At 34.3% G+C, this 26,667-nt stretch overlaps 1 protein-coding gene and 1 non-coding gene across 2 annotated transcripts in view; both read left to right on the plus strand.

The window, feature by feature from the left end:
• The window catches only part of LOC127848165 (phospholipid scramblase 1-like), a 162,459-nt gene that overhangs the window by 5,025 nt on the left and 130,767 nt on the right, over positions 1-26,667 (plus strand). Inside the window, exons 2-11 of the mRNA XM_052380464.1 lie at positions 1,347-1,364; positions 2,275-2,338; positions 2,843-2,890; positions 5,106-5,234; positions 6,035-6,112; positions 7,192-7,265; positions 7,850-7,983; positions 9,012-9,120; positions 10,528-10,630; positions 12,552-12,610. Coding sequence (XP_052236424.1) covers positions 2,329-2,338; positions 2,843-2,890; positions 5,106-5,234; positions 6,035-6,112; positions 7,192-7,265; positions 7,850-7,983; positions 9,012-9,120; positions 10,528-10,630; positions 12,552-12,610 — 744 coding nt within the window. The 5' untranslated portion in view covers positions 1,347-1,364; positions 2,275-2,328. The remainder of the gene's footprint in view (positions 1-1,346; positions 1,365-2,274; positions 2,339-2,842; positions 2,891-5,105; positions 5,235-6,034; positions 6,113-7,191; positions 7,266-7,849; positions 7,984-9,011; positions 9,121-10,527; positions 10,631-12,551; positions 12,611-26,667) is intronic.
• Positions 20,631-20,720, plus strand: Trnaf-gaa (transfer RNA phenylalanine (anticodon GAA)). Its single transcript is given in 2 exon segments — positions 20,631-20,667; positions 20,685-20,720. It is a non-coding gene; the product is annotated as a tRNA-Phe (tRNA).

Below are 26,667 nucleotides of genomic sequence, written 5' to 3' on the forward strand. Positions count from 1 at the left end.
CTGTAGAAAACAATGCCGAAAAAGAATTTGCCGGAGAATTGTTTCCTTTGTTAAAACAAGAGTTTTATGTTTAACCGGAAAATAAGACCCATATATATATATATATATATATATATATATATATATATATATATATATATATATATATATATAATGATCTAAACTCCCTGCCGTTATTACCAACTAAGTCATAATAGTCGAACCACGTGGCCGTCTTACAGTATCAACGGTTATTTTTAAATTTGTAAACAGTAATTTTTACTTTTTTAATTAAAGTAATTTAATTTAATTATTATGAACCTAAACTTATACACTATTTTTAAAATAAAATGATACTCTATTTCATAATATAATACTTAAAAAAACAACATCCTACCGAATCTGGTAGGATTTTCTTTTGATGTCAGAGGTTGTATGTGAGAGCATGAAACGACAACTCTGCGTGGGGATTGTGCAGCGGGGAGCCCGTTGTGTCAACATCGGCCTTTATCGTGGGCCAACATTAAATGATACCGTTCTAACTGAGGAGTAAATTAGGTCGGGAACCACATAGATGGTAATGTCACTACGTTTTTCCCAGTGTGGACACAATGACAGGAACCAGTCATGTTTACATGAATTTATATGCATGTATAAACGGCTAATACGCATTGAAATTGCACACGATGCGTTATCCGAATTTAGCCAGGAGTTTTTTTACTCAACAAAATTTTAGGTCATGCGTATTTTCTTTTTGTGCATGCGTATTTTACGCAAATACGCATCTTATCTGGACCTCTGAATACCATTTGTCCATACAGAATAACTCCGTTTACCTAAGGCCCGTTGAACAGACTAACTCGAGTCGTATCGGGTGGATGTACACGTGCATCGACTGGTGTAGCAAATACTTATAATTTTCATTTCAATTCTTCATTATTTTTGTCTGTTTATTTTATACGATAGAGATGTGTTAAGGACAATACTCAAATTCAGTAGTAATTCCAATATGTCGAACATTTAAGGACATATACTTTATAATAGTAAGTGATTTCTTAAAATAATATTTTTAGTATTTCAATAAAGAATTTCATAACGAAGCCATTATAAAGTTTTATATATAGGAAGATTTTTTTACGTCTGGAAATATGTGCATTATACATTTTATATCATTCAACAATTAATCATGATTTTCGCCAATATTGAAATGAGTTATAAAGCGGTTGGTACGGTGAATTACATTAAACAACGCGAGTGAAACGCGCACGAGTTGCATCTGCGCGGATTGGAAAGACCAATTCGTAATAAAGTTATTTGTAAATAAAGTGATCTGCCAACATACATGTTCACTGCAATTACTGTTATAGGTGCAGGTTCCAGTTTCGGTAATATATTCTTCTTTTCGTTCATTCGATAGTTTAAAATGTTACGTCTATTTGATAATTATGAAATATCAATTACTAAATTGATATGCGTCCAAGTATTACTTGTATGGCTATTTCGAAATGTATGTCAAACTATCGGTTCCCCCTGTCGCTCCGTGACCGTAACTACCAAACAGTGCATATAATTCGTTTTGATTTTACTGACAAGGTACGATTGACGTCACGCACACAAGTTCATTTCATAATCGGCTCAGAGGTTTGCAAAAGGTGGTGGTATATAAAAAGCGCGTATAAAAGTGTGACATAATCCTAGTGTATGTTTGCAATAGTTTGTTGAATTATAACTTGTTTCTTATTGATATCGTAAAAACAACATTTTGAAACATTTATATTGCTGTTTGCTTACTACTAATAAACTGTATATTGCCAAACAAATGAACGCGATTATATATATTGTCTTGACTTATGAACATTTCTTCATTTATTTGCATGCACTAAGCTGGACACTTTTAATTTAAGTCCGGTGTTGCATTTCACCTATTTGTTCAATACAAACCTGGTATCTCGTTATGATCAGATATTTGTCAGACATTTACTAACATTAGCCATTTCCTGGGTATCATAAACTAAAGCTGACAGACGAATGTCTGGCCAATTAACACAATGTTGATATCTCCATATTGTGTCGTCTTACGAGTACTGAGCCTGTATTTCGTGCATTAATAAATAGCTAAAATATTGAACTGTTTAATCAAGAGATTGCAAGATGATAGTATCAAAACTTCATTTGCTGTTAAAAAAATTAGGGTTGAACTCTTATTAATGCTGCTGAACTTCGGTCGCATATTTGCTTTTGTTTAATTGCGATGAATTAAAGCTGCCTAAACAAATCTTTCTTCTCTTGCTTTAGCAGCTGCCTCAATTAGGATTTCTCTGCAGAGATAAGTCGGCAATTACATCAATAATGACGCAAGGTACATGGTGCGATACATATGAGCCTCGCTCTGTGCAAAGCAGATTTAATGTATGTGCGTAATGTGACGTCCCAGATAAGCCTGTACAGTCCACACAGGCTAATCAGGGACGACACTATCCGCCTAACTGGATTTTCGTCAAGAAGGGTCTTCCTTTAAACGAAAAATACCATTAAATCGGAAAGTGTCGTCCCTGATTAGCTTGTACTGATTTCACATGCTAATCGGAGACGAAACTTTACGCACATGCATTTAAACCCCTTTTTTCACAGAGCACATCCCATATGAATATAGCTGGTAGAATATATGAGAAGTATCATATGCATTATTTTGGTTATATAAGGTTGAAATGGAATTCACTGTGTACGAATATAACGCACCTATCGGTTGTGATTTTGTAATGTTGCTTTTATATTTCGCTCAATGTATCATTAAGATTTATAACGCATTTTCAATACATTTGATACCGTTTAATCTAAGTTCTTCTGCTTATTTTGTTTACAGTAAACCCGTACAACAACATGGCGTTAACAATGCAGCCTGGAGTCGTTGGTAAGGTCAAAGTTCAAGGCAATTTCTAATTTTTCTTTCGGCGTAGCTGTTAAACCCAGCTTTTCACCGTAAATGAACTTTTACATAACGCTAACAGACCAGAATGAATACACTTAATTTATTCAAATGTCTGGCTGATTTAAGCACAATCACCTTTGCCATGGGAAACTTTACCGCGTCTTTGTAGTATAAGATGTAACCGTGTTCAGTTTAGGAAGATGTGAACAAATTGCCCAGTTACAATCATTCATTGCCGGAAAATGCCAAGACTTAAAGGTTCAGTACTGGGTCAGTAAATCGTCAGGTGAAGACAGAATGTACTATAAATAACGCTTTATGTTGATAACACGGTATTGCCTTCAAGATATCAAATAACACTAATTTTAGGGAAAACATCAATTGTCTTGTATTGATGGACAAAATTATCGAAACTAGTAATGTGTCCTTGATAAGAGGGTAATTGTTTTATTTTCTAGCCACACATGTGTGACGAATGCAAGCCATAATAGGCTACCAACATTTGCCAGTTTGCTATAAATAACACAGTGTGACTTCAATATTATATCAGAAAGTATCGTGGTTTGATGTTCCATTACTTTTCTGGAGATACCACGAAACATTGCGTGCTTTTTTTATAGCGGCCGCATATGCCATAAGTCAAATTTTAACATGACGCGGATGTTTCAGTGTTATTTGAATAGGTTACAAGAAAAGTGCGTCTTAATCAAATATAAACATGCCACATATTTCGATGACGAAGAATTAAATTAATATTTAACCATGTGAGGACACATATGATGTGATATTACATAGTTAAATTTGTGTATGAGAAATATTATTTTTGCTTGATTTCATTGAAAGCTAAAGGTCATATTTGAAACGCTCTCGAGTCCGTTTCCTGGAAAAACAGTACTTGGTGTCTGTGGGGAGATCTAGAGAACGCTCCCTCGGTGGGGATCAAACCCGTGACCCCAAAGTCGCAATGCGAACACCATATCCATTACGTCACGGCGACATACGAATACTTTTAAGTAGTTAAATATATACGAACTTCATAACAAACCTTTCATACGGTTGATACGTGAAAAAAAGCACAACAATACTTAAACCTCGGTTTTTAATTAAATAACTTAGAAGCGTCAATGTTCAACCTTATCTCAAAGTCAGGAAATACGCCGAATGTTTTTAAATATATTTTTGTTTAAATTTTGACATACATTTGAAAAATAAAGACAAGTGTATACGATCCAGAGACATCACAATACGAACATATAACACACTGCAAATACCGCTTAGTTTTCTTTAAATGTAATGTTTTGATAAACGTTTTATAAAATGTTTAAAACAATGCACATGTGATACATTCGGGTGCTTCTGACTTTTATTTGTTGTTTCAAAACGTTGTTAAATCGTGGATGATATATGGGCATAACGTTTAAAAATTGTTTGTTGTTTAACTATTTAATTGGGGATTTCGCCGTTTCTTAAAGTAGCTTGCTCATATTTGCGGCGGTCTGTTTACTAACTGACACATTCCCTGTACTAGCTGGCGAACCAGTACTGAGTGGACGTACTTTTGCTTACAACTGGCCGCCGCCCTATTCGAATAAGAGTAAGGGAAGAAATTGCAGTTGAAATGATTTGATATCCTCATAATTTATGTAACAGGGCCGTGGATTGAACCCGTGATCGTTGTATTTGCGGACCAGCGCCCAACAAATTGAAATAGCCGGCCGAACATTCAGAAGTTTAAATTGTTTCAAGGGAAAGCCTTTCAATACATAGGTCTCATTCATTAATACCGGAATGGTAAACGTAACTTCTTTTCCTTGTTAAAATGATTTCCCTACTTATTTAAAGTATTCTATAACACTTAAGTTCCGATTTTTAACTGCCACAGTCACACACAACCTACACGATTCTTCAAGCTTAATTATAATTATCTTCTTAATTACGAAATACTTTAAGTTTGGTTAATACTATGTGCAATATATTTTGTGGAGTTTACATCAACCATTTAATAACATAGGGGTTAGCGATTTTTTGTTTCAGTCTCTTTTTAAACACTACAATATTGTTCATCATAACCTTCTCGATACTTGAACGTTTATAGATTTTCCCTTTTGTATTTTACCTATATATGTATATGCACGAAACTATCAAAGTCGTCACAAATACGATCCTCCCTCTCGCTTTACTATTGTCTACGTATCAGTTGTGGCGAACCAGGCTCCTATTGTTTGGATGCCTAAACCAACAGCGTCGTCCGGCTGCCCACCGGGCCTGGAATATCTGACCCAAGTCGATTTCGTCCAGATCAATCAGGAGATCGACTTAATGGAATGTAAGCATTGTATTGAGAATATTATGTGAGTTTTGCGAGGCTTGCCGAGCGCTACAATGGTTAGAGCCGAGCATGATAAACTTGATTTTTATCAAAAACTCACATAATATTGTATTTATCCTATTATTTTCTTCCTTTTTAAATTAATAATTATAAAATATCGCATTTTTTGACAATTTTATCTTTCTTTTTGTAGTTGACAAAAACATATTCTCGAATTTCTGGGAAACCCCAAATCTGATGTTAAAATAGCGATAGTATAAAGCTTAAGTTTATACGATCGTTGCTATACTATTGATTTTCATCTGGTGAAAGGATAAACTAGTGTAAACGTCAATTAGGATAGGAATATTTGAAACACAAACCTTTCTAACAGAACAACACTCTGGAAATATGTACAACCATATTTGAGGTCGACATTGAAACGCCGGTTGTGGATTGGCGTATGGAAGGGTCAGACATTAATTTGGTCCCGTATTCACCAAACAATTCTTAGACTTAAATCTAAGAATAAAGAAAATTCTTTAAATTAGAATATTCAAGAATTTCTTTAATTTGTGTCAAACTCTGCAGTAAACATCTCTATCTATATTATTCTTCATATAGTACATTTTGTTAATGGCATAATCACCAGTGGAGGCCTGTATATATCTATATATAGTATGTATATATAGTCTATTCTTTATTCTTAAGTCTAAGCATCGGTTGGTAAATACGGGCCCAGGTTATATGAGTCATATATAGTGTTAAATTTAGGAGCTGATTTTAAGCTTATTGATATTGTTTCTTAATCGCTCTAGTGATGACATGGCAGGATATGCCCAACAAGTACCATCTGTTGAACTCCATGGGGCAACAGATCTACTTTGCTACTGAAGGTACTTTGATAAAGTATTTAAATGTACGTTGGCCTTCAGTCTTAAAATTTATTTTCTAAACATCAATTTCAAACCAAAGTTGAGAAAACATTTTTCCTATTGACAGTTAATAGCATGATAATGAAAATAATTTTCAAAAGATTGGAAACAAAAAGATAACACATATACTATATGTTTAACGATTAACGCTTAATCTCCGATTTTCGCATATTTGTTTTAAATAAGGCGTACATTCTCATTCAGTATGCATGTTTTGAGGATATGTGGAATAGGGTGCTTATATAACAAGAATTATCAGGACTCCAGCAGATAATTACGTGATGCTAATTAAAGAGAAGCTGCCAACTGATTCGGCTGAACAATCCACAACATATAGGCCTTGCTCAACGCTTTCAATGGTGTCTTGTTCTGTGAAAGCTGGTCATAATGCATGTGCGTAAAGTGTCGTCCCAGATTAGCCTGTGCAGTCCCCACAGGCTAATCAGGGACGACACTTTTCGCTTAAACTTGATTTTCGGTAAGAAGGGACTTTCTTCAAACTAAAAATACCATAAAAGCGGAAAGTGTCGTCCCTGATTAGCGTGTGTGGACTGCACAGGCTAATCTGGCACGACACTTTACGCACATGCATTATGCTCAGCTTTCACAGAACAAGACACAAATGCTGATAATAGCCAGCCTCCAATATTGCATAATGCTGTGTCGCAAAAAACACTAGTACTTTACTGATAATTTTATTGTGGATTTTGAATACATATTCGGTAATAATTAATAAAAGCTGCAGTATTGCATATACGGTTGTAATAGCACATTATTTATGAATGACTTTTCTTATACAAATGTACGAATAAGACTGTTGTGATATTAAAAAACAATATCCTGATACGGACATTGTTTGGAGCACCCTAATGTAGAATTGCCAAGGCATTTACATATATTCATTAATAAATAATATACTTCACAAAACATTTGTTAAAATAAACAACTGGCAACATGGATATGACTTTTCATAAGTTTAAGTACAATTTGACATTTAGTTTTTTTTATCAATGAATATTAAAATTATATTTCATGTTAAGAGCCGGGACACCCCTTACGACCCTGCTGCAGTCAGCGATCATTTATTATGCATATCACAGACAATGCGGGAATGGTTCGTATATCTTACTCGTACACACGCTTTACAGGACATAAATCTTTCCATCGCTCATCTCGATATCGGACAGCAATGTACCAGATGAACAAGTATGAATACAAATTTGGTCACCGCAAGGAAGTTACGAAGCAAAAGTCATTGCTTTGAATACATGCCTTATGGCAGCAGAATCTCGAACTTAGTCAAGATGTTTTTACTTGAATGAATATCTTTTGACCAACTGCTTTTGGCGATACAAACATTTTTTTTTGACGAACTACTTCTGTAATAATACCAACAATCGCAGCTGTAACCAATATGGTTGAGGTATTGTTATTGAAGCTAGATCAATACTGGTTGCAAAACTAACACGTAGATGTGTAAATTAAAATAAGAGTACGTTGCCCGGAAGAGTGGTGGCTCTCCTGCTATTGCAGCTTGAGTATTGGATTGTATCTACCTCTTATTATAAACCCTCCCGGTCGATTTGAAAGCTGTTTTAACAAGGGCCGCGCTCTCGTGATGTTAACGTCAATAATGCTAGAACTTGAATCGAAACTCGCAAATTGTCCTGTTAATGCATGTATTCCACATGTTTTCAGGAGGTTATACGGCTTCATCGCGAGCCTCGTTGCTGCACGGTTTGCAACTGTTGGTGTGCCAATGGAGATTGCTGCGGCGCGGTGTTATCCATAGAAGCGCCTGTTGGACAGACAGTGGGATACGTGTCACAACGGTAAGAACATAGTGCAATACTCAATTTTATTGTTGTTTAAAATAAATTAATTTGAATAATTCCGAAGAGAACGGTTTCTCGAACTAAAAATGCGAAGAGCAGACCACATATATCGGATACACTTGCTTTGTTCAGTTATCAATACATATCATTTATTAATAAGCTGATGATTGGGGTCTCGTCTTTCATATAGCAAGGGCAAATACACTCAAAGTGTTGTTTCATTTCTCAGTTATGAACGTGTAATTATTACAATTGTGTTTAAATACAATCAGTGTGAGTTTACATGTGGTGAAAGTTAAAACAATATCCGGTTAATATTAAATAATATCAACTGGGCTTCCCTTTAGCTTGCACACTGCATCTATGCATCAACGTGAAAAGAAACCTGTCATTCATTAAATATATCAGCGGGCATTATGAAAATTGACCAATATTTCAAAAGTAAGACTGAACCAAACACATATTTTAGTCACTTTTGAAAAATTTATTAAAATCATATTGTCTGTCAGTACTTTCTTTTAATTTTTGGCGGGATTCGGTAGAAAGTGTGTTGTGCTTACAATATAAACACACATCTACAAAGGCAAGTCTAACATTACAACACATTCATTTTGCAGCGTCCGTCTTATGAAGGTGTGCCAAATGTCAGTTGCATGTGTTTTGTGAATAATCGTATGTAAACGAATTTATAAGTTCACTTAACTAATATATTGAACTACAATACATTGATGTCTATGGTATCCCTGTAAAGCCAAACAAAACCCTAGGCTCTCCCGAGCTCTCTTGCGAGATGTTTTGAAAAAGAATACATGCGATAGGCATAGTACAGTAGAACATTAAATTGCAATCTCTCAGTCTCTTCTTTTTCGTGACTCTTTAATAGTTTGTTTAAATATCTGTTAATTTAAAGCAATTAAACGGTATTGTTTATACATTTCTTGTGTTCGCAACGACTTTCGGCGGATTTGAGGCTAATGTGGCGTTGTAGTAAATCTCATAGCATATCGACAACTGTATCGTTCTAGATCCAGCTTTCTATCTCCTCCAAAGTTTGTGGTACAGGACCAGGAGCGTGACGATCTGATGAACATCGATGGACCATGCTGCGGCGGAATGGGTGACATAGGGTTTGAGGTGAACTAACTCATGTTATAATAAAGGTTATTATTGTATAGAATTACACCATATGATGACATATGCCCCTGAAAACGCTTTTTCGAAACCTAAACGCAGATTTCTAAACCTAAACGCGGACCCTAAGTTCAAGGTCAAGGTCAAATGGGTCAAAATTTGTTTGCGTATGGAAAGGCCTTGTTTATATGCACATACATACCAAATATGAAGGTTACATCTGAAGCGACATAGAAGTTATGAGCATTTGTCGAAACCTAAACGAAAAGTGTGACGGACAGACAGACAGATGGACAGACAGACGGACAGACGGAGGACGGAAATGCGATCACTATATGCCCATCTTCGGGGACATACCAATGTATACAAAAATGTATCGCTCCACCAAGATTATGTTTGTCTGATGGCTGACGGTACATTGACTTGCTTGTACAGTCAATTGATAGCATTAGAGCGCGTATGTACGATGTCAATGTTAACATTTTAATCTTACAACCTTTACCCAAAATATGAATATGATAGAGGAGTGTTAAATACAATTAACGTACACTCTTTACATGGGTCCATCGATCAAATCAATCAAATAAACAATTGGTGATATACGGACGGACAACGCCAAACGTATATCCATCCGCCAATGGCGGCATATAAAAAATATTGAACACTGAACTATTTTACATTATAACATAAATGTTTAAAAGTCAGTTCTACCGGTATTTTTCAGGATAAATAACAGAACGTTCAATTGCGCAAACTCGCGTGAATTTGTCTGCATTTTTATTCTGCTGTGTTGTTACTATATACCCAATCAGCTTCACATCAGGAATTACGTACTGTAGCAATGGACAAAACTTTAAAAACGACCTTATGAACAACACAATCATGTTCTCTAGCTTGTGTCATTCTGAGAAAGAGCAAAACTTTGGTCAATTACAACATTCGGTGCGTATCAACTGTTATGCATTTTTTATATCATAGCCATGTGACGCCCGAAAAAAGGTCAACATGCAACTGTATTACCTATATTAGACTTAATAACACTGCTGTACAATAGCATATATTAATTAAGTTCGGGTAAAACATTTTCCATATTAGAGAATGGAAAAATAACCAAGATTGTAAGTTATCTTAAAAACCCTTCATTCTGGTTAAATGATAACGGGGCAAACTCTTAGACATTAACTGGGTAAAAAGCAATAATTAAGCATTGTAAACAAGTTCAAATTAATTTTGAAATAAGTCGCCCTTCTTTTTTAACGTGTCATTTATTTTTCCAAACTCGTTAGAATACAGGATTATAACATGACCTTGCGTCAGCAGTATTGGCAACTATATATGTGTCCGGAACTTTATGCTGTTTTGAATTCTGGTCTCCTAACTTAAAATTTTCAAAATGCACGTTTTTTACAGCTATTTTCTGCAAAAGATGGACAAAACGCTGGCTCGATCACTAAACAATGGGCCGGCATGGCTCAAGAAAGAATGACTTCGGCAGATAATTTCGGAATAAAATGTAAGGACTTAAATGCTAATTTTAATAAGAAGTTGTATTAATAGAAGAAGCTACAAGAGCAGTTATATAATAAGCAGTAAGATTTTAAGTATTAGTATTGTTATTAGTAGTTGGTGTAGTAGTAGTGTTAGTAGTAATGTTATTAGTAGTGATAGTATAAGTAGTATATGTAGTATAGCATTTGGTGTTGTTGTAGTAGTATAATTATTTGTTGCAGCAGTTAAAGTAATAGAAGTATTTGCTGTGGTTGATGTTGTTTTAGTAGTAGATGAAGTAGTAGTAGAAGTAGAAGTAGTAGTAATAGTACTAGCTGTAGAAGTAGTAGTAGTAGTAGTAGTAGTAGTTGTAGTAGTAGTAGAAGTAGTAGTAGTAGTAGTAGTAGTAGTAGTAGTAGTAGTAGTAGTAGTAGTAGTAGTAGTAGTAGTAGTAGTAGTAGTAGTAGTAGTAGTAGTAGTAGTAGTAGTAGTAGTAGTAGTAGTAGTAGTAGTAGTAGTAGTAGTAGTAGTAGTAGTAGTAGTAGAAGTAGTAATAGTAGTAGTTGTAGTATTACTAGTAATAGTAGTAGTAGTAGTAGTAGTAGTAGTAGTAGTAGTAGTAGTAGTAGTAGTAGTAGTAGTATCAGTAGTAGTAGTAGCAGTAGTAGCAGTAGTAGTAGTAGTAGTAGTAGAAGTAGTAGTAGTAGTAGTAGTAGTAGTAGTAGTAGTAGTAGTAGTAGTAGTAGTAGTAATAGTAGTAGTAATAGTAGTAGTAGAAGAAGAAGCAGTAGTAGTAGTAGTAGTAGTAGAAGTAGTAGTAGTAGTAGTAGTAGTAGTAGTAGTAGTAGTAGTAGTAGTAGTAGTAGTAGTAGTAGTAGTAGTAGTAGTAGTAGTAGTAGTAGTAGTAGAAGTAGTAGTAGTAGTAGTAGTAGTAGAAGTAGTAGTAGTAGTAGTAGTAGTAGTAGTAGTAAGTAGTAGTAGTAGTAGTAGTAGTAGTAGTAGTAGTAGTAGTAGTAGTAGTAGTAGTAGTAGTAGTAGTAGTAGTAGTAGTAGTAGTAGTAGTAGTAGTAGTAGTACTACTACTACTACTAGTAGTAGTAGTAGTAGTAGTAGTGGTAGTAGTAGTAGAAGTATTAGTAGTAGAAGAAGCAGTAGTAGTAGTAGTAGTAGTAGTAGAAGTAGTAGTAGTAGTAGTAGTAGTAGTAGTAAAAGAAGCTGCAGTAGTAGTAGTTGTAGTAGTAGTAGTAGCATTAGTAGTAGTAGTATTAGAAGTAATAGTAGTAGTAGTAGTAGTAGTAGTAGTAGTAGTAGAAGTAGTACTAGTATTTGTTGTTGAAGTAGTAGAAGTAGTAGTAGTGGCAGTAGTAGTAGTAGTAGTAGTAGTAGTAGTAGTAGTAGTAGTAGTAGTAGTAGTAGTAGTAGTAGTAGTAGTAGTAGTAGTAGTAGTAGTAGTAATAGTAGTAGAAGTAGTAGTAGTAGTAGTAGTAGTAGTAGTAGTAGTAGTAGTAGTAGTAGTAGTAGTAGTAGTAGTAGTAGTTGTAGAAAAAGTAGTAGAAGTAGTAGTAGTAGTAGTAATAGTAGTAGTAGTAGTAGTAGTAGTAGTAGTAGTAGAAGTAGTAGTAGTATTTGTTGTTGAAGTAGTAGAAGTAGTAGTAGCAGTAGTGGCAGTAGTAGTAGTAGTAGTAGTAGTAGTAGTAGTAGTAGTAGTAGTAGTAGTAGTAGTAGTAGTAGTAGTAGTAGTAGTAGTAGTAGTAGAAGTAGTAGTAGTAGTAGTAGTAGAAGTAGTAGTAGTAGTAGTAGTAGTAGTATTTTATTAGTAGTAGTAGTAGTAGAAGTAGGAGGAGTATTATTAGTAGTAGTAGTAGTAGTAGAACTTTGAACTTTAATATGCAAATATGGTCCAATCTTGTCAATATAATACTGAGTGGTCATGTATTTTGTTTCAGTCCCTATGCACTTGGACGTTAAGCAGAAGGCAGCTTTGATCGGAGCCTGTTTGCTATTAGTATGTATTTAAAATATTGCCAATACAATTGTAAATACCGCTTTCTTATATTCAAATATTATAGTAAATATTTATGTATTTATATAAAATATTATACATATATTTCAATATATATGAAATACAAGTTCAGAAGAACATGTGTCGCAAAATGCGAAATAAGCCAGATATTTAATTCTGAAATCAAAAATATCTGTGCAGTCGAATGCGCCAGCATAAATATCATGCATGTACGATGTGGATCTAAATTTTGTTTTACGGATCATTTTAATTTCCTGCAACGATATTTTTTCAAACGACACACGAACATTAACTCCGATCCTAATAAAAAGACGAATGCTTCTGTTATTGTAGTAAAATATGTACGAAATATCTTCGTTACAATCGGCTCGGGGCGCTTATTTTTCTTTGCAGCATTTTATGAAATTCGTATGCAATGTCTTGCCTTTTTTGTGTTATTGTAACATATTGTTATCAATATATTACAATGTAACACATAAAAATCGTTTAATCTCGCTTTAAGAAAGAAATTAGTGCAAACAAATAATATAATCTCGTTTGACTAGAGATATTTGCCGCATGTGTTTCATATTGTTTTTGTAGCACTGCCTTCTTAATAATCATATTGCTTACATATTGGAAATGCTTATTGCCTGATGCTAATCCACGAGCGTCGTTGATTATTGAACAAATAACGTTTGCATAAATTAATTGTACAGACGTATTAAACATTATCGAGTATTTTATTTTCATTTTTTTATTTGAATAATTTAGACGTTGTGCCATGATTTGTATAATTCCATTTTGTAGGATGCCATGTACTTCGAGTTTCCTGCTCAAGGCAACCAGAGACAACGTAGTCAGAGACAACGTCGTCGCTAATAAAACTTGGGATATGAAGAGTCTAGACAGGTCGTGACAATTTATGCATGTATCATGTGGCATATATTTCGTGTTATTGTTTGCTGATATTTATTTTACGGGAAGTGTTTTTATTTATCTCTTCATTACTACTTATTTTGTTGGCTGAAGTCAACGGTATTTTGTATTAAATGACCTACATATTATCCTGCAGTCTTAACAATATTAACAGTTTGTTTTGTTTAAACTGAAATACCATTTAATAAATTGTATAAAAATACATGACGTTGCGTCCTTCTGTGTTGATGCTTTTGGCTATCAACCATTCCTTATTCGTATGTGATATTTTCCTTTTCCCGCAAACATTCGTTATAATTTATTATAGTTTTGGCTTTGCAAATATCTCGTTTTTCACGGGATTGCACACACCACATGCACGATAAACGTAGTGAAATTAATTAACAATTTAAACGATATATATATACTGACTACTCTGCTTATGTAAATGATGGTGTAAAAGCTGCATGAATCTTATTGTGGTCATCTTTATCTTCTGTTTTTTGTTGAAAATGAAAACCTTTAACAGCGCTTTTAGGAGTATGACATACCTATACATTATATGTAGCTATTCACTTTTGTAGACTTCGATTTATCAATTATATTAAAGTAATATTCATTTTCCCTTAAAAATACGTCACATTTTAATACATATATTTCGATTTAACCTTAAGAACATCTCTTCCGCCTAATTAATGCGCTCCTTGTAGAATAAATTGCATGTGTGAACAAAATATCAACGCCCCAAATGTTTCGTCTGCCAATGACTGAGTAAGCGGTTAATAAATGATCATTTGCTTGAGGTACATATAAAAATTATTAAATAAACAAGTGCATTGGCATGAAAGCGACTCAAATATTTTTTTTATCTTACAGGTAATATTTAATAGTCCTTATTGTTGATCGTAAAACCTGTAGAATCCACGTCATTTATTTATTTGGACACTGGACGCTTTTTTTGTGGATCGGTACGTGTGTTAATCCTATACCACTAAGATACGTATTTTGACGCATGTGTGGTCCCTTTGAAAGTAAAATTTAATTATAACTAAAGACAAATTGGCTAATTTGGATTCTTGACTTTTTATAAGCTGAACAATCCAGGTATTTGAAATATTTTAGCTTTAAAAAAGTATAGTTACATTTTGGACTGTGAAGCTCAAGTATCACCCCACTCTTGAACAAATTGGTTTTTAATTCTGTGGTACCATGTATGCAAGATTCACATCAATCAGCGAGACGACCTTATTTCACGTTAACAAGTATAAATACGTGTTTAGACTGTAACGCTGAGTTTCAAATTAACAAAGCGAGAGATGTAATACGAAGTGCGACAACAAAACTAAAGTGATGTTTAGATATCGTATTCACTCATTGTTGCTGCTAATAAAAGTTGCTACTCCGTTCACAGTGAATTAAATATGTGTTCTGTTCTGTTACACCTACCATTAGGAGCTAGTATGAAAGATGATATTGTATAGTGTTTCGGAAAAGGAAACACGGTTTATTTTATGAATACTCACAATTACACAACGAACGTTTCGCAAATTAGAACCTCCTTATACGTTTGCATGTATTTTTTCTTATTAAGGGTGGTTGAAACGCCGTTCTTATTTTCATCGCGCCCGAATGTGTGTATTTGTTTCAAAGCAATACTTTCTATAATTATGTCGGTCGCAATTACCACGTTTCTTTTTGATGATTTAAGATCATAGTATTCGGGTCAATGTAACTAATAAACTATTTATTGCTAACCCACTGAACTGTCTGAACTTTGTTTCGCAATAACTTTAATAAATATTTAATCCTCTTAACCCCATACGCAAATGGATCATCAGCAAATAAAACCTTAACAATGTTAACAATGTGAAAAAGGTGAATGACGCGATCTCGCAATAATAATATCGGGTCGCGTTTCTATTGTGTCTGTCAATCGTTGCCTCGGTCATACATAAATCTTGTGTATTAAGGGATTTAACAAAATGCTTAATCTTTCACGGTTAATAAGGCATGTCAAATGGTGTACCGTAGACGTTTTAAGTGACTTATGTTACATTTAAACTATATATGCATCGTCATTAAGTTAATTCATTCGATATGTAAAAAAGATAAACCTCATTCGATAATTTTTACCGAGAGGGGTACATAATGTTATTTAAAGTGACTATAGCATGCAAATAGTGTACTATTAAAATTTTAGGAACGTATTATGATATGTCAAAAGTTGTTCGCATCATTATGTATTCGTATTTGTACTGAGTAAAAAAAATACGGTGGTATATTAAAATGCCAATGATTTTTTTTATGTACGGGTTTTACTTTATTTTTCATTGCCTTTGTGAAAAGTATAACTTTGTTATGTTTTTCAATTTAAATGTTCAAATAATTGCAGTCGGCGTACAACTGCACTACCGCCTTCTGTGTGTGGAGTAAGCCTATTTAGCCTCTTTAGCCTTTAACAAGTGTATTAAATAAATTAACATTATAACTATCATATTGAGCATTCGATTGAGCAAATGTTGCCTTTTTATAAAGTTTATTCATTATGATAACATATACATCTATTTAGGATAAAAAAGATAAAATAACGAAAAACTTTAAATCTCTTCTGAAGACAAATAATTTCGAGTTTAGACCATTAAAAAAAAAATCGTGAGTTTTGTACGTTAATGAGGCAAGGGTATCTTTGACGCGCATCGGGACTACACATTATTCAGCTTTAGGCGCAGAAGTACGTCATCAACTTCGAAAATACAGACACACGTCAACCCCACCGACGATAATGCAAAAAGACATATATTAATAGGCATACTTGTTGACAATTATGACCGTAATAACTAGATGAGGATCTATTTTCATAGTAGATATATATGCCAGCTTAATCGTATAAAGATAGTTAAGTAATGAATTTAGTTGAGACTGATTTTTTACAATATTTCGGTACTGATAGATTCGTGAATAAAATTGTTTTCGATTATGAAAGAGGATTTTAGATTACGAAATGTAAATGTATATCAACATGACTAAAAGTTACCAATTCAGGTGTAACCAATATTATTATACGTAGTTAATATGAATTGACAACATTAAACTGCACTTTGCTTGTTAATTGACATTGCTGAACAATGCATGATACCGCGTTTATTTTGAAAAACACCGCGTTAGTAACGTCAATTAATCAAAATATACATCACTAACTTATTTTGATGAATACATAAACAAAAAGCTAAACTTGTATACACATACAATTCTAATAAGTTCATTTAGTGTTTTTTTTTGCAATGTTTGACCGGAACTGACCTGAGATATTTGCAGCTTGAGTTTCCGAGCGTTTGTGTTTAATTATGTATTAAGAAGAATTCGCACATATTTAATCACATGTCGAAACATGGCAGTCGATACAAAAGGTCAATAATCCTCCTAAATGGGTTTTCACAACACGAACTATTCAATTTAGTTGTGTTGGGATATTAGTTTGGTCAATATCAATCGATAAAACTAATGAAAAAGATTTCTTCTATGTCAGAATATTAAAGCAGTTATCAAAGAGGAACACATATATTGCAGAAGTTATCATCTAAAAAATATATATATTATGAAGATATTTTTATCTACCGCATTTTTTATTGCCCCATATCTTGGACATACATGTGGCTTTTCAATTATGTTTTAATACACGAATTTATCCAGAGTCTTAAAGTAACTTAACAGCTTGAAACGACCAATCCATGTTACCATAGATGCATCACATATCAGTATCTTAAAAACACAAGAAAACTTAGGTGTCAAAAGGCCTGTCAACGGAGAGCCATATTGAAGACCTTTGCATCATAGGGAATATGTCGCTATTTTCATGAACGCTTCTAGACTGGAAAAGAAGTTGCTTCGGGACAGCATCTTTTCCCGATTTAGCGAGATTGATCTTATTCTGTACACAAAATTGTCTCGGTAAACAGCCTATACAAGCGTAACAACACAGCCACGCTGAAAGACACCTTGAAATAAGAAGGGCACTCTTAAAAACAAGTTTCAGAACCTAGGCGAGCATGAAATAGAGGCGATAGAACAGAAGTGGCCGACAGCGAAACATGCAGTGGCCTAAACATGAGAAGTACTTTACCATGAATCTTATAAACGCTGCAAAAATTTAAATACAGACAACCATAAACTAGAACACAAAGGCAATTAAAATAGTATAAAAGCAGCAAAGCTTGTGACAAGCTTGTGACAAGAAGCAGAAGATGCAACAAACCAAGGACATATTCACATACAATGACATGTATTCGGTCGACTAGTGGATATCAGGGAAGTATGAAAGGACAAAGAGGCTAGTAAGGGACAAGAACGACAGAGTGATAGCAGACGACGGATTGCTGAGAAAGAAATTAATCTAGCACTCCCGGAAGCTTTTCAACAGATCAGCCCATGCAAACACATCGCTAGCTACAAGCGATCTGCCAATCAAGTGCTATGCACACACGAAATTATAGATTGGCAGCGTCATCAATCAACTGAAAAACTGAGAAACTTCAATAAATATTATCGGCCAGCATATCAAATTAAGTACCAAAGGCTGATGTCAAGATCCGCTCTTCGACAATCCGTAAAAAGATGAAGAAAAGAAAACTAGCAAAAATAAGGTTACCTCATCATGCCCTTTAACAATGCGAACTACATTCCTGTTTCATATACAAAGGGATCACACTGTTGTCAATCTGAGGAAAGTCTTATCGCATTATGTTGTGCCGAATGAAATACTCTGTGGGCACGCATCTCCATGACCAACAATCCTTCTTCCGAAAGAAAAGATCGTGGATGGATCGGATCACAACAATACGCATTAATATGGAACATTGCCTGGAGTGGAACACACCCATCTCCGTTAACGTTATCGACAATGCGGTCGACGACGTTAGCCTGGAGTCCCTCTTCAGCCTACTAAGACACTATATAATGCCAGAAACGATCACCATCATCAGGTAGTCTTAGGAGGTGATGACCTGCACGACAAACTGCGTACCACGCCCTAAAAGTAAGAACCGGCGTGAGACAAGGCTGCTTACTCTAAATTGTCATTTTCCTGATGCCCTAGACAGGTTCAAGAATACCTCAACGGACCAGTAGACAAACGGATTCCAGTTGACAATTTGTAAACATTTGGACGATTTTAATCTTCTTCCCAACACCAACAACACATGCAGGATAAGACAAATATTATTTCGTACAGCTCAGCAAGAATGCACCTGATCATACACAGACACGGTATAAAGGTTTTTAAGACTAACGCATCCAACTACAAGCCCTTCCCAGTCCACTGCGAGGCGCTTGAAAAGATGGAAAGCTGCATCTACCTTGGTCTTAATGCAATATAAGACCCCATGTCTTGGTCGTCAAAGTACTTTAGCAGCCAGTGTCCGGTTTGTCAAAATAACGTAGAAACCAATCAGCATCTGAGGCAACATTATTTACAAAAAACTTAATCTGTAGGGAATAATGTCCGGGGTCAATTATACGTTGGGATTTTAAATGTGTAGATATGTCACCACACACAATCAACATAAAAAATAACGTTACACAAATATTCATGATTTTGAAGTAGTATACAATTATGTTTTTTGAAAATCATATCCACATAATTGACACGTTTTTTATGATTCTCAAAAAAGAATCTATATATGAACTCGAAATAATTTTCTGCAAAGATATAGTTAATCATTCATTCATTACGCCATTCTGTACCACGTGCAAAGTGATTTGTGAAAAAATTATTGATTTGCTTAGTTATTCTGTTCAAACGACATCATGCTTAAAGCACAGGCTTATCGTGGACGACACTTTCCGCCTGAACTTGATTTTGTACTAAGAAGCGACTTTCGTTTGGCGAACTTTATCATTAAAGCGGAAAGTGTCGGCTCTGATTAGCCTGTGCGGACTGCACTTTCCCCCTTTCCACAGAGAACGGCTCATTTAATATGTTCGCTTTTATTTATTTGAACACGGACGTTTCCTGGCTATGTGTCGATTAATACGAGGAATTTTCCACGACAATTTAATTAAAGAACATATTAATTTTGAATACAAATACACACTGATTATACTGTTATAAAAGTCAAAAGTTTCTAAATGTCATTCACTATGACTGCCTTCTTAAATATCAGAAGCATGTTTCAAGAATCATTATTCCGACTCATAACGTTCACTTGACATTCTTAGATGTTATCAACATGGAGCGTTAAATGGTTCTAAAAGTAATCTGGGTCATACGTCAATTAACGTAATATGTACTTTAAATTCAAGCTTGACTGACAAACATTTATGGATTGTTATAGTATCATAATGACGAATGGATTCGAGAGGTTTACTATACGGAAGGGCATATCTGCCAGTACATACATGATGTTAAATGACCTTCTTATTTTAATACAAAACATGCGTGATGTTAAATGACATTCTTATTTTATCTACTGTCATATGCTTACTGATACATGGTAGTTCCATTTTAAATAGTTAATTTGTTGTGCAAGCACTTCATCCAATATTAACTGATTGATAAGTTTATTGGCGTCGCCCTGGAGGGCGGCGACTAGTATGTAATGCATTTTTTTCGCTTATGGGAGGAGAAGTTATTTTACGGATCAATGTATATATTTTTGTTCTAAGAATATCTTGCAAAGTGGTGATTGTTTGTGTTAATTGGTGTAAATAAGTACTGCATTTGTGCCTATGACATTTATTACAACATCTATTGCCAATAATGCGAAGCTAATTGTTTTAAATTATAAGTGATCCACAACTGATTACAGGGGAAAGATCACAGGGACTGGAAAAATACGCGAAACTTTCTGATTTTGTATAAAATCAAATGATGTTTTGTATAAAAACAAAACATAATGAAAATATATTTATTTTGTGGTTTTTCTAATTTGCTTATCCATTAGATTATTGGAGAATCAATGTAGTACGATATTTGACGACCTATCGCGCAAGCAAGTTTATCGAAAGGCGTAGTGGTACGAAAACGTACAATGTATTAGTTTATTAATAGACATATTATAACGATCGCTATACACAGCTTCACCAAATAGCAGTACATACGTGAATGTCAGCCGGAATAGCTCAGTTGGGAGAGCGTTAGACTGAAGTTGTTTACGCAACAGTCATCTAAAGGCCCCCGGTTCAATCCCGGGTTCCGGCACGAACGGAACAGTTCGGCGGCTGACAATTTTTTCAGTCAGGTTAATAAATATAATAAAGCTTTATATTATGAAGACATTTTCAAATCCATTTTACTACAATTGGACAATTTTATTAAAATTAATGGATGCAACGTCTTACATCACACATATATCAAATAAAAAGACACGCATTTCTATATTAACTAATAAATGCAACCAACACATCTATTATCCATGTATTTTTTGGTTGTCTATCATAGGCCTATCCCTACCACATATAGAGTGCGAAGGGCGACACATATTATTGATTGTAAAAATGAGTTGCGATAACAGAAGCAGCCGCTTATCAAGAGGAGCTGTGTCCCAGCAACCCGTTTCTCTATAATCAAGCACTCCTCGGACTTTTTTAAAGAACATATAGAGCGCGAAACGCGATACGTATTACTATCCATGTGGTATGGGCCCTTAAGCATTATCCGACCATTACGTCCATAGTTATCTTCCTTAGAATTTGAGAAATTTTGAAATCCTTGTTCAAATTCCAAAATTTTCATCCAATTGTTTCCAAATTGTCACAGGTTTTTTATCAATGATGACCCAACCCAAACTCTATATGAGCAATATCGGACCATAAGTCCAGAATTATGTCTCTTTGAATTTAAAAATAAAAGTGAAAACTGCTTGGTTAGGTGATTATGTCAACATTTTTCATCAGATTCTTTCCAAACTTACAGTGTCGTCATATCAATGAGCATTTTACCTCATTTAAAATGAAAAACATCGGGACAATAAGTCCATAATTTTTTTCTATTAAATTTGACAAAATAAACAATTTCCACTAGTTTAAAAGATTTCACAACCTTCGTCTGTATCTTTCCAAACTTGTTAAGTGTTTTTATATCAGTATTACTCGAACCCTATTGAAATGATGCATATCGGAGAAATAAATCTGTTATGATCTGTTACTGAATTTCAAAGCATTGTGAAATGCAGCTTCAATATACAATTTACATTTTTCATTTAATTGTTTTTTAAACTTTTATAGTGTTTTCATATCAATGAGTACTCATCCCCTATCGTAAATGAGCAACGTAAGAATAAGTTCAGAATCATCTCCCCTTGAAGTTGAGAAAAATATGAAATTACGCTGACAAGATGAAGCAGATTTTTTAAAACCTACACAGTTCTGTTCCATTAATGAAAACTGCACACGGATACCAGTAAAAAAGGAAACCATGTAAATAAAATGAACTATGAACTATTAGGGTGTTACAACACAAAATCTTAGATAATGGTTATTTGGGGGTTATAACACAACATCATAAATAATGGTTATTTTGGGGTTATTACACAAAATCATAGATAATGGTTATACCAGTATCTTTTTCTATTTTGTTTAAAATAATCGGCCAATATATTAATATTTAGAGTAGAAAAAAAAAGTTCCATGTTTCTTCATGGAGTGCTTTTTACACTGAAATTCCTGACGCCCTTTGTTGTTTTGCGTCAATACTTATCTTGTAATTACTTTATATACACATTTTCTTCGTGTGTGTTATTGACAACTGCTGTTAAACGTTTGGAATTTGTTAATTTGCTAATTCTAACGACGTTTTTTGTTTAACTATGTGCATTTGACTATGTTGAAACTGAATTTAACTAGTTGTTAATACTTTTGTGGATCTATATTACTTCTTTAGTCGATTGCTAGTGCGTCTCTGATTTAGAATTGGTCTTCGGTTTTGCATACACCGCCATTATAAATAGTTCACGTTGCAAAAAGGGAAACTTGTATTAAGAGACCTAATTATAGCGCAAACTCTCGCGCAAATTACTATAGCCGGGATATCACTCTAAACATCAAAATCATAATCTCCAGTATCATGATATATCGACTATCTCTGGAATCGTCCGTATAAGGCGGTTCTAGAGTAAAAAACTTATCCGTCTACATTATGCCTATTGTTGTTCAATATCCACGCAGAGTTGTCGTTCCTTCATCTCACATTCATGTAACCGTCGTGCAAGAGATTGATTGTTGTTTTGCTTGGAATGTTTAAAATCACACTCTCGACACCGTACTCCTGTTGTAATCGCTTGGAGAAAAACGATGCCAAGGTAAGTTCTACTTTGTGTGATTTAGTTAAGCTATAACAGGAACTTTAAAGCTTAAGATGTCTCTGTTGTAACATGTATCGCATGGTATTTGCTTTGGTTTGAATTTTACATCGCGTCACCAGTAGTCAGTAGTTCATTTATATTGCAATGTCCGGCTCATGAGTGATAGAGGAAGGCGCCAAGCCTGAACAACTAAATAAATTACTTGGGTAGGACTGTGGTCCAGGATATAGAGCGGGGACAGGTAGTCTATTGATCTCTAATTACTGCCAACACCTTTTTCAATTATTACGAACAGCTACCGGTATGTAGCACAGATATATATTAAGATCAACATAAAATGGCATATATAGAGGAAAGTCACAAATGGATATCAGGGTGCGATACCCTAGCTCTTCTTATGAAATATCTATGAACTTCTTAATCGTGCTCGTGTAAAGCACATATACATGGGCTATTCTCTTTGTTTCATACAAGTTCACCTTAGTTGGGTTGAAAACATGGTAATTGTCTCTGTAAAAGCCACTGCCCTGACCGGGATTCGATTCTTAGACTTTTGGATTGGTGGCCAAGCGTAATATCACTGAACCACAATGCATCAATCAACATCAGACACATGTAGGCCTACTGGTAAGTTATCCAGGTGGCAGACTAGAGAGTGATATTATACATTTGGATAAATTATTTCACAATTGGACACATACTATTTTATAAATGATATTTTTTATCATTATTCTTTAATACGTTGGTTTATGAGTACACACCAAGTTATATTAATTTAAAATAATTACCAGAGTTTATAGAAAAAAGTTAATCTATATATGCAATATTTAAAATTTGATCACGCAGTAACACATCACTTTGTTATGCTCTATAGGTCATTGTCGGCTCGGATACTACTTACATGTACCCCGGGTACTCATAAGTATACTTACATGTACCCCGGGTACGGTAAATATACTTAAACGTACCCGGTCGATATTAGACTGTACCCGAGTTGTATTCCCGCCCGAAATCCGATATCTTAAAACGCGCTACCGATAACAGTAAAAAGGTATTGTTGATCTAAAACAAACTTCTTTTACAAAAAAACTGCATTAACATGCTTTTTGACTATGAGTTTCGATAATATAGAGGCCATTTAACAAAACATTGACCTAAATGTGACCATATTTTTTTTTTAAATAGCCGACAACGACCGATTTAGAGTTAAAATTCCCGGCTACATTTTAGAATATTTTCCGTACACGGGGTATATATAAGTATACTTAAGAGTACCCGGGGTACATGTAAGTGTACCCGAGCCGACAATGACCAATCGAGCCTTTGTTATGGCCACACATTTATATGGTTGTGGTAAAACAGGGTTAAATGCGTAAATTGTTCAAGATTAAAGAGGCTAATCAAGAATGACACTTTCCGCCTAATGAATGTTTGTAAGAAAATACTTCTTTTAAAAGAAAAAACCATAACAGCGGAAAGTGTTACCCTAATAAGCCTGTGCAGACTGCCCTTAAATAGTTGTATTATGGCGATAAATCCACAGGTGCTTCTAATTTAACCACATTTCAGACAGATTATAAACAATATACACCAGCATGTTATTTTTGAACTTTTGGTCACAACAAATGTCTTAAAGATAAATTTACTTCAGAAGCTCATGCAAAAATGGGTCTTAGGACATATCAGCGCAGTGCTGCACATATGTGTCTGCAATCCGTACACCTTGGTAAGGAGCCATAATGTCCGCTTATGAGACCACAGAAACTTGACTTTATGACTTTATGGCAGACAGGTAGGCAGATGCGCAGGCTGGGCTGCAACTTTTCTGGTCGCATCTGTTGAAGTTAGATTCTAAAACCCATTTCGCACGACAAGGCTCATATACATTAATTTTCAATATTGTACGACCTGGGTCTTGCTTAAAACGCAGTGACGTCAGTGAAGTCATCGACACCATATGGGAATCTTTCTCATCAGATTTACCGCGTCATGATTAATAACAGGTTTGGTGGAAAAAACTTCTCGTCTGCTTTTAAATTTTGGCAGGATTAGAACATGTAGATGCCATGATAAATAATATCATTAGGTACTAATACTATTTCCTAAATGTATAAACTAAAATATCATGTAAATACATGAATGAAAGTTTATTAGAAAACTATTTCAAATTAATGATTCAAGAAATATGAAACATGGTTTTAACAAGCATTTTTATATAGATTTTACAAGATTGTTTATACTTGAGGTAATGAATTAAAAAACAAAACAACAACAACCTTTTTCTTAGATATAACTTAAAATATTATTGTTGATATTTACCTGGTGGAATATGATTTTTTGTTATAACAAGCTTTTGTTGAGCCAGAAATGTCTTAAGATAAAATAATATTTTGATGTAATGTTCACACGATAGAAAGGGTGTTTAAGCAGATAACCAGACATCAGACTGTGTGTCACCGATTGTTACATCAGTATGAGTTGGTGTTTATTTTGTATGTACCACATATTTTGAAGGAGTATATGAGGTACCGTAATTTTCTATCGTGATGACTAAACAACGTGCATTTTAAGACAGAGCTTTACGTGTCCGCCACCATTCAAAAGTCAGCATGTTGTTTCCATGATAGGTTGTGTTTTGAAACAGTATTTTTAAATACTTTTACTTTTTAAAGATGCAAATGGGAATGTTGTTTACTGTAGTTGTTGTTGAATTAAATATGAATTGCTTTGAATGGAATAGTGAGAACTGCATGTGTTTCTTAAGTATGGTATTGTTTATAATAAATACTAGTAAGATTTATCATCTAGTGCGTATAGCCTGTACATGATGTGCCAATTGTGTTGTGCCAATGATAATGCCAATTATGTTGTTGTTTTGGAAATATAATTGCATCTTGACGTAAATATTGAATAAATCTTTTTATTTGAACAATTATGAGATTTTCAATAAATTGCAAACCACTATTGATGCTCTCATTGGAAATATTGATTGATTTAACGGGCAATGCTTTAACATTTGAGACTGGCTCTAGGAAAATGGGACTTAATGCATGTGCTCAAAATGTTGTCTCATATTAGCCTGTACCGTCAACACAGGCTTATTAGGGACAAAACTTTCCGCCAGAGACTTTTTTTATGGAAACATTCCTTTAAAACGAAAAGTTCATCACTGATTAGCCCTGATTAACACTTGACACACATGCATTTAGATCCATTTTCCCAGATCGAGGCTCCATTATGTTGTTGCTGTGTGTCTTGTAATGGCTCTAGCTGAAGCCATTCATCGTAAAATAGCGTGTCAACATAATCTAAACAATGAATAACATTTAACACAGTTTTATTACAAAATATATGTATTACTTGACATACTGGTTAAATAAATATTAGGATGAGACACACATTGCATAAACATCTTCTGAAAACAAAATGATTCCTCTGGTCATGTTCCTAGAGTGTATTCCACATATACTGCTTATGACTAGACATATAAAACATGACTATGATCATACAATTGTTTTCAAAACAATATATACACTGGTGCAATATAAGTTAAAAACCTACATATACATGTGAGATTGAACTACTGTCTGGTTATATGTAAATGCATGCATGGACAATAAATAAACTGATTTATATTTGTTAATTACATATACTTCATCATGGTTATATAACTCGTATACAATAAATGCAATAAAACAATAAAGAAATTAATACCTGTATTTTTCTTTGTCAAACTTGTTTTACACATGTTCACATCTTTTATGTAAAATAATTAATGTATAGAGAACATTTTTGGTAGCAAATTATATTGTTGCTAGTGTTCACCTATTACTTAAAAAGAAAGAA

This window comes from Dreissena polymorpha, chromosome 10 (genome assembly GCF_020536995.1).
Source record: "Dreissena polymorpha isolate Duluth1 chromosome 10, UMN_Dpol_1.0, whole genome shotgun sequence".
Taxonomy (NCBI): Eukaryota; Metazoa; Mollusca; class Bivalvia; order Myida; family Dreissenidae; genus Dreissena; species Dreissena polymorpha.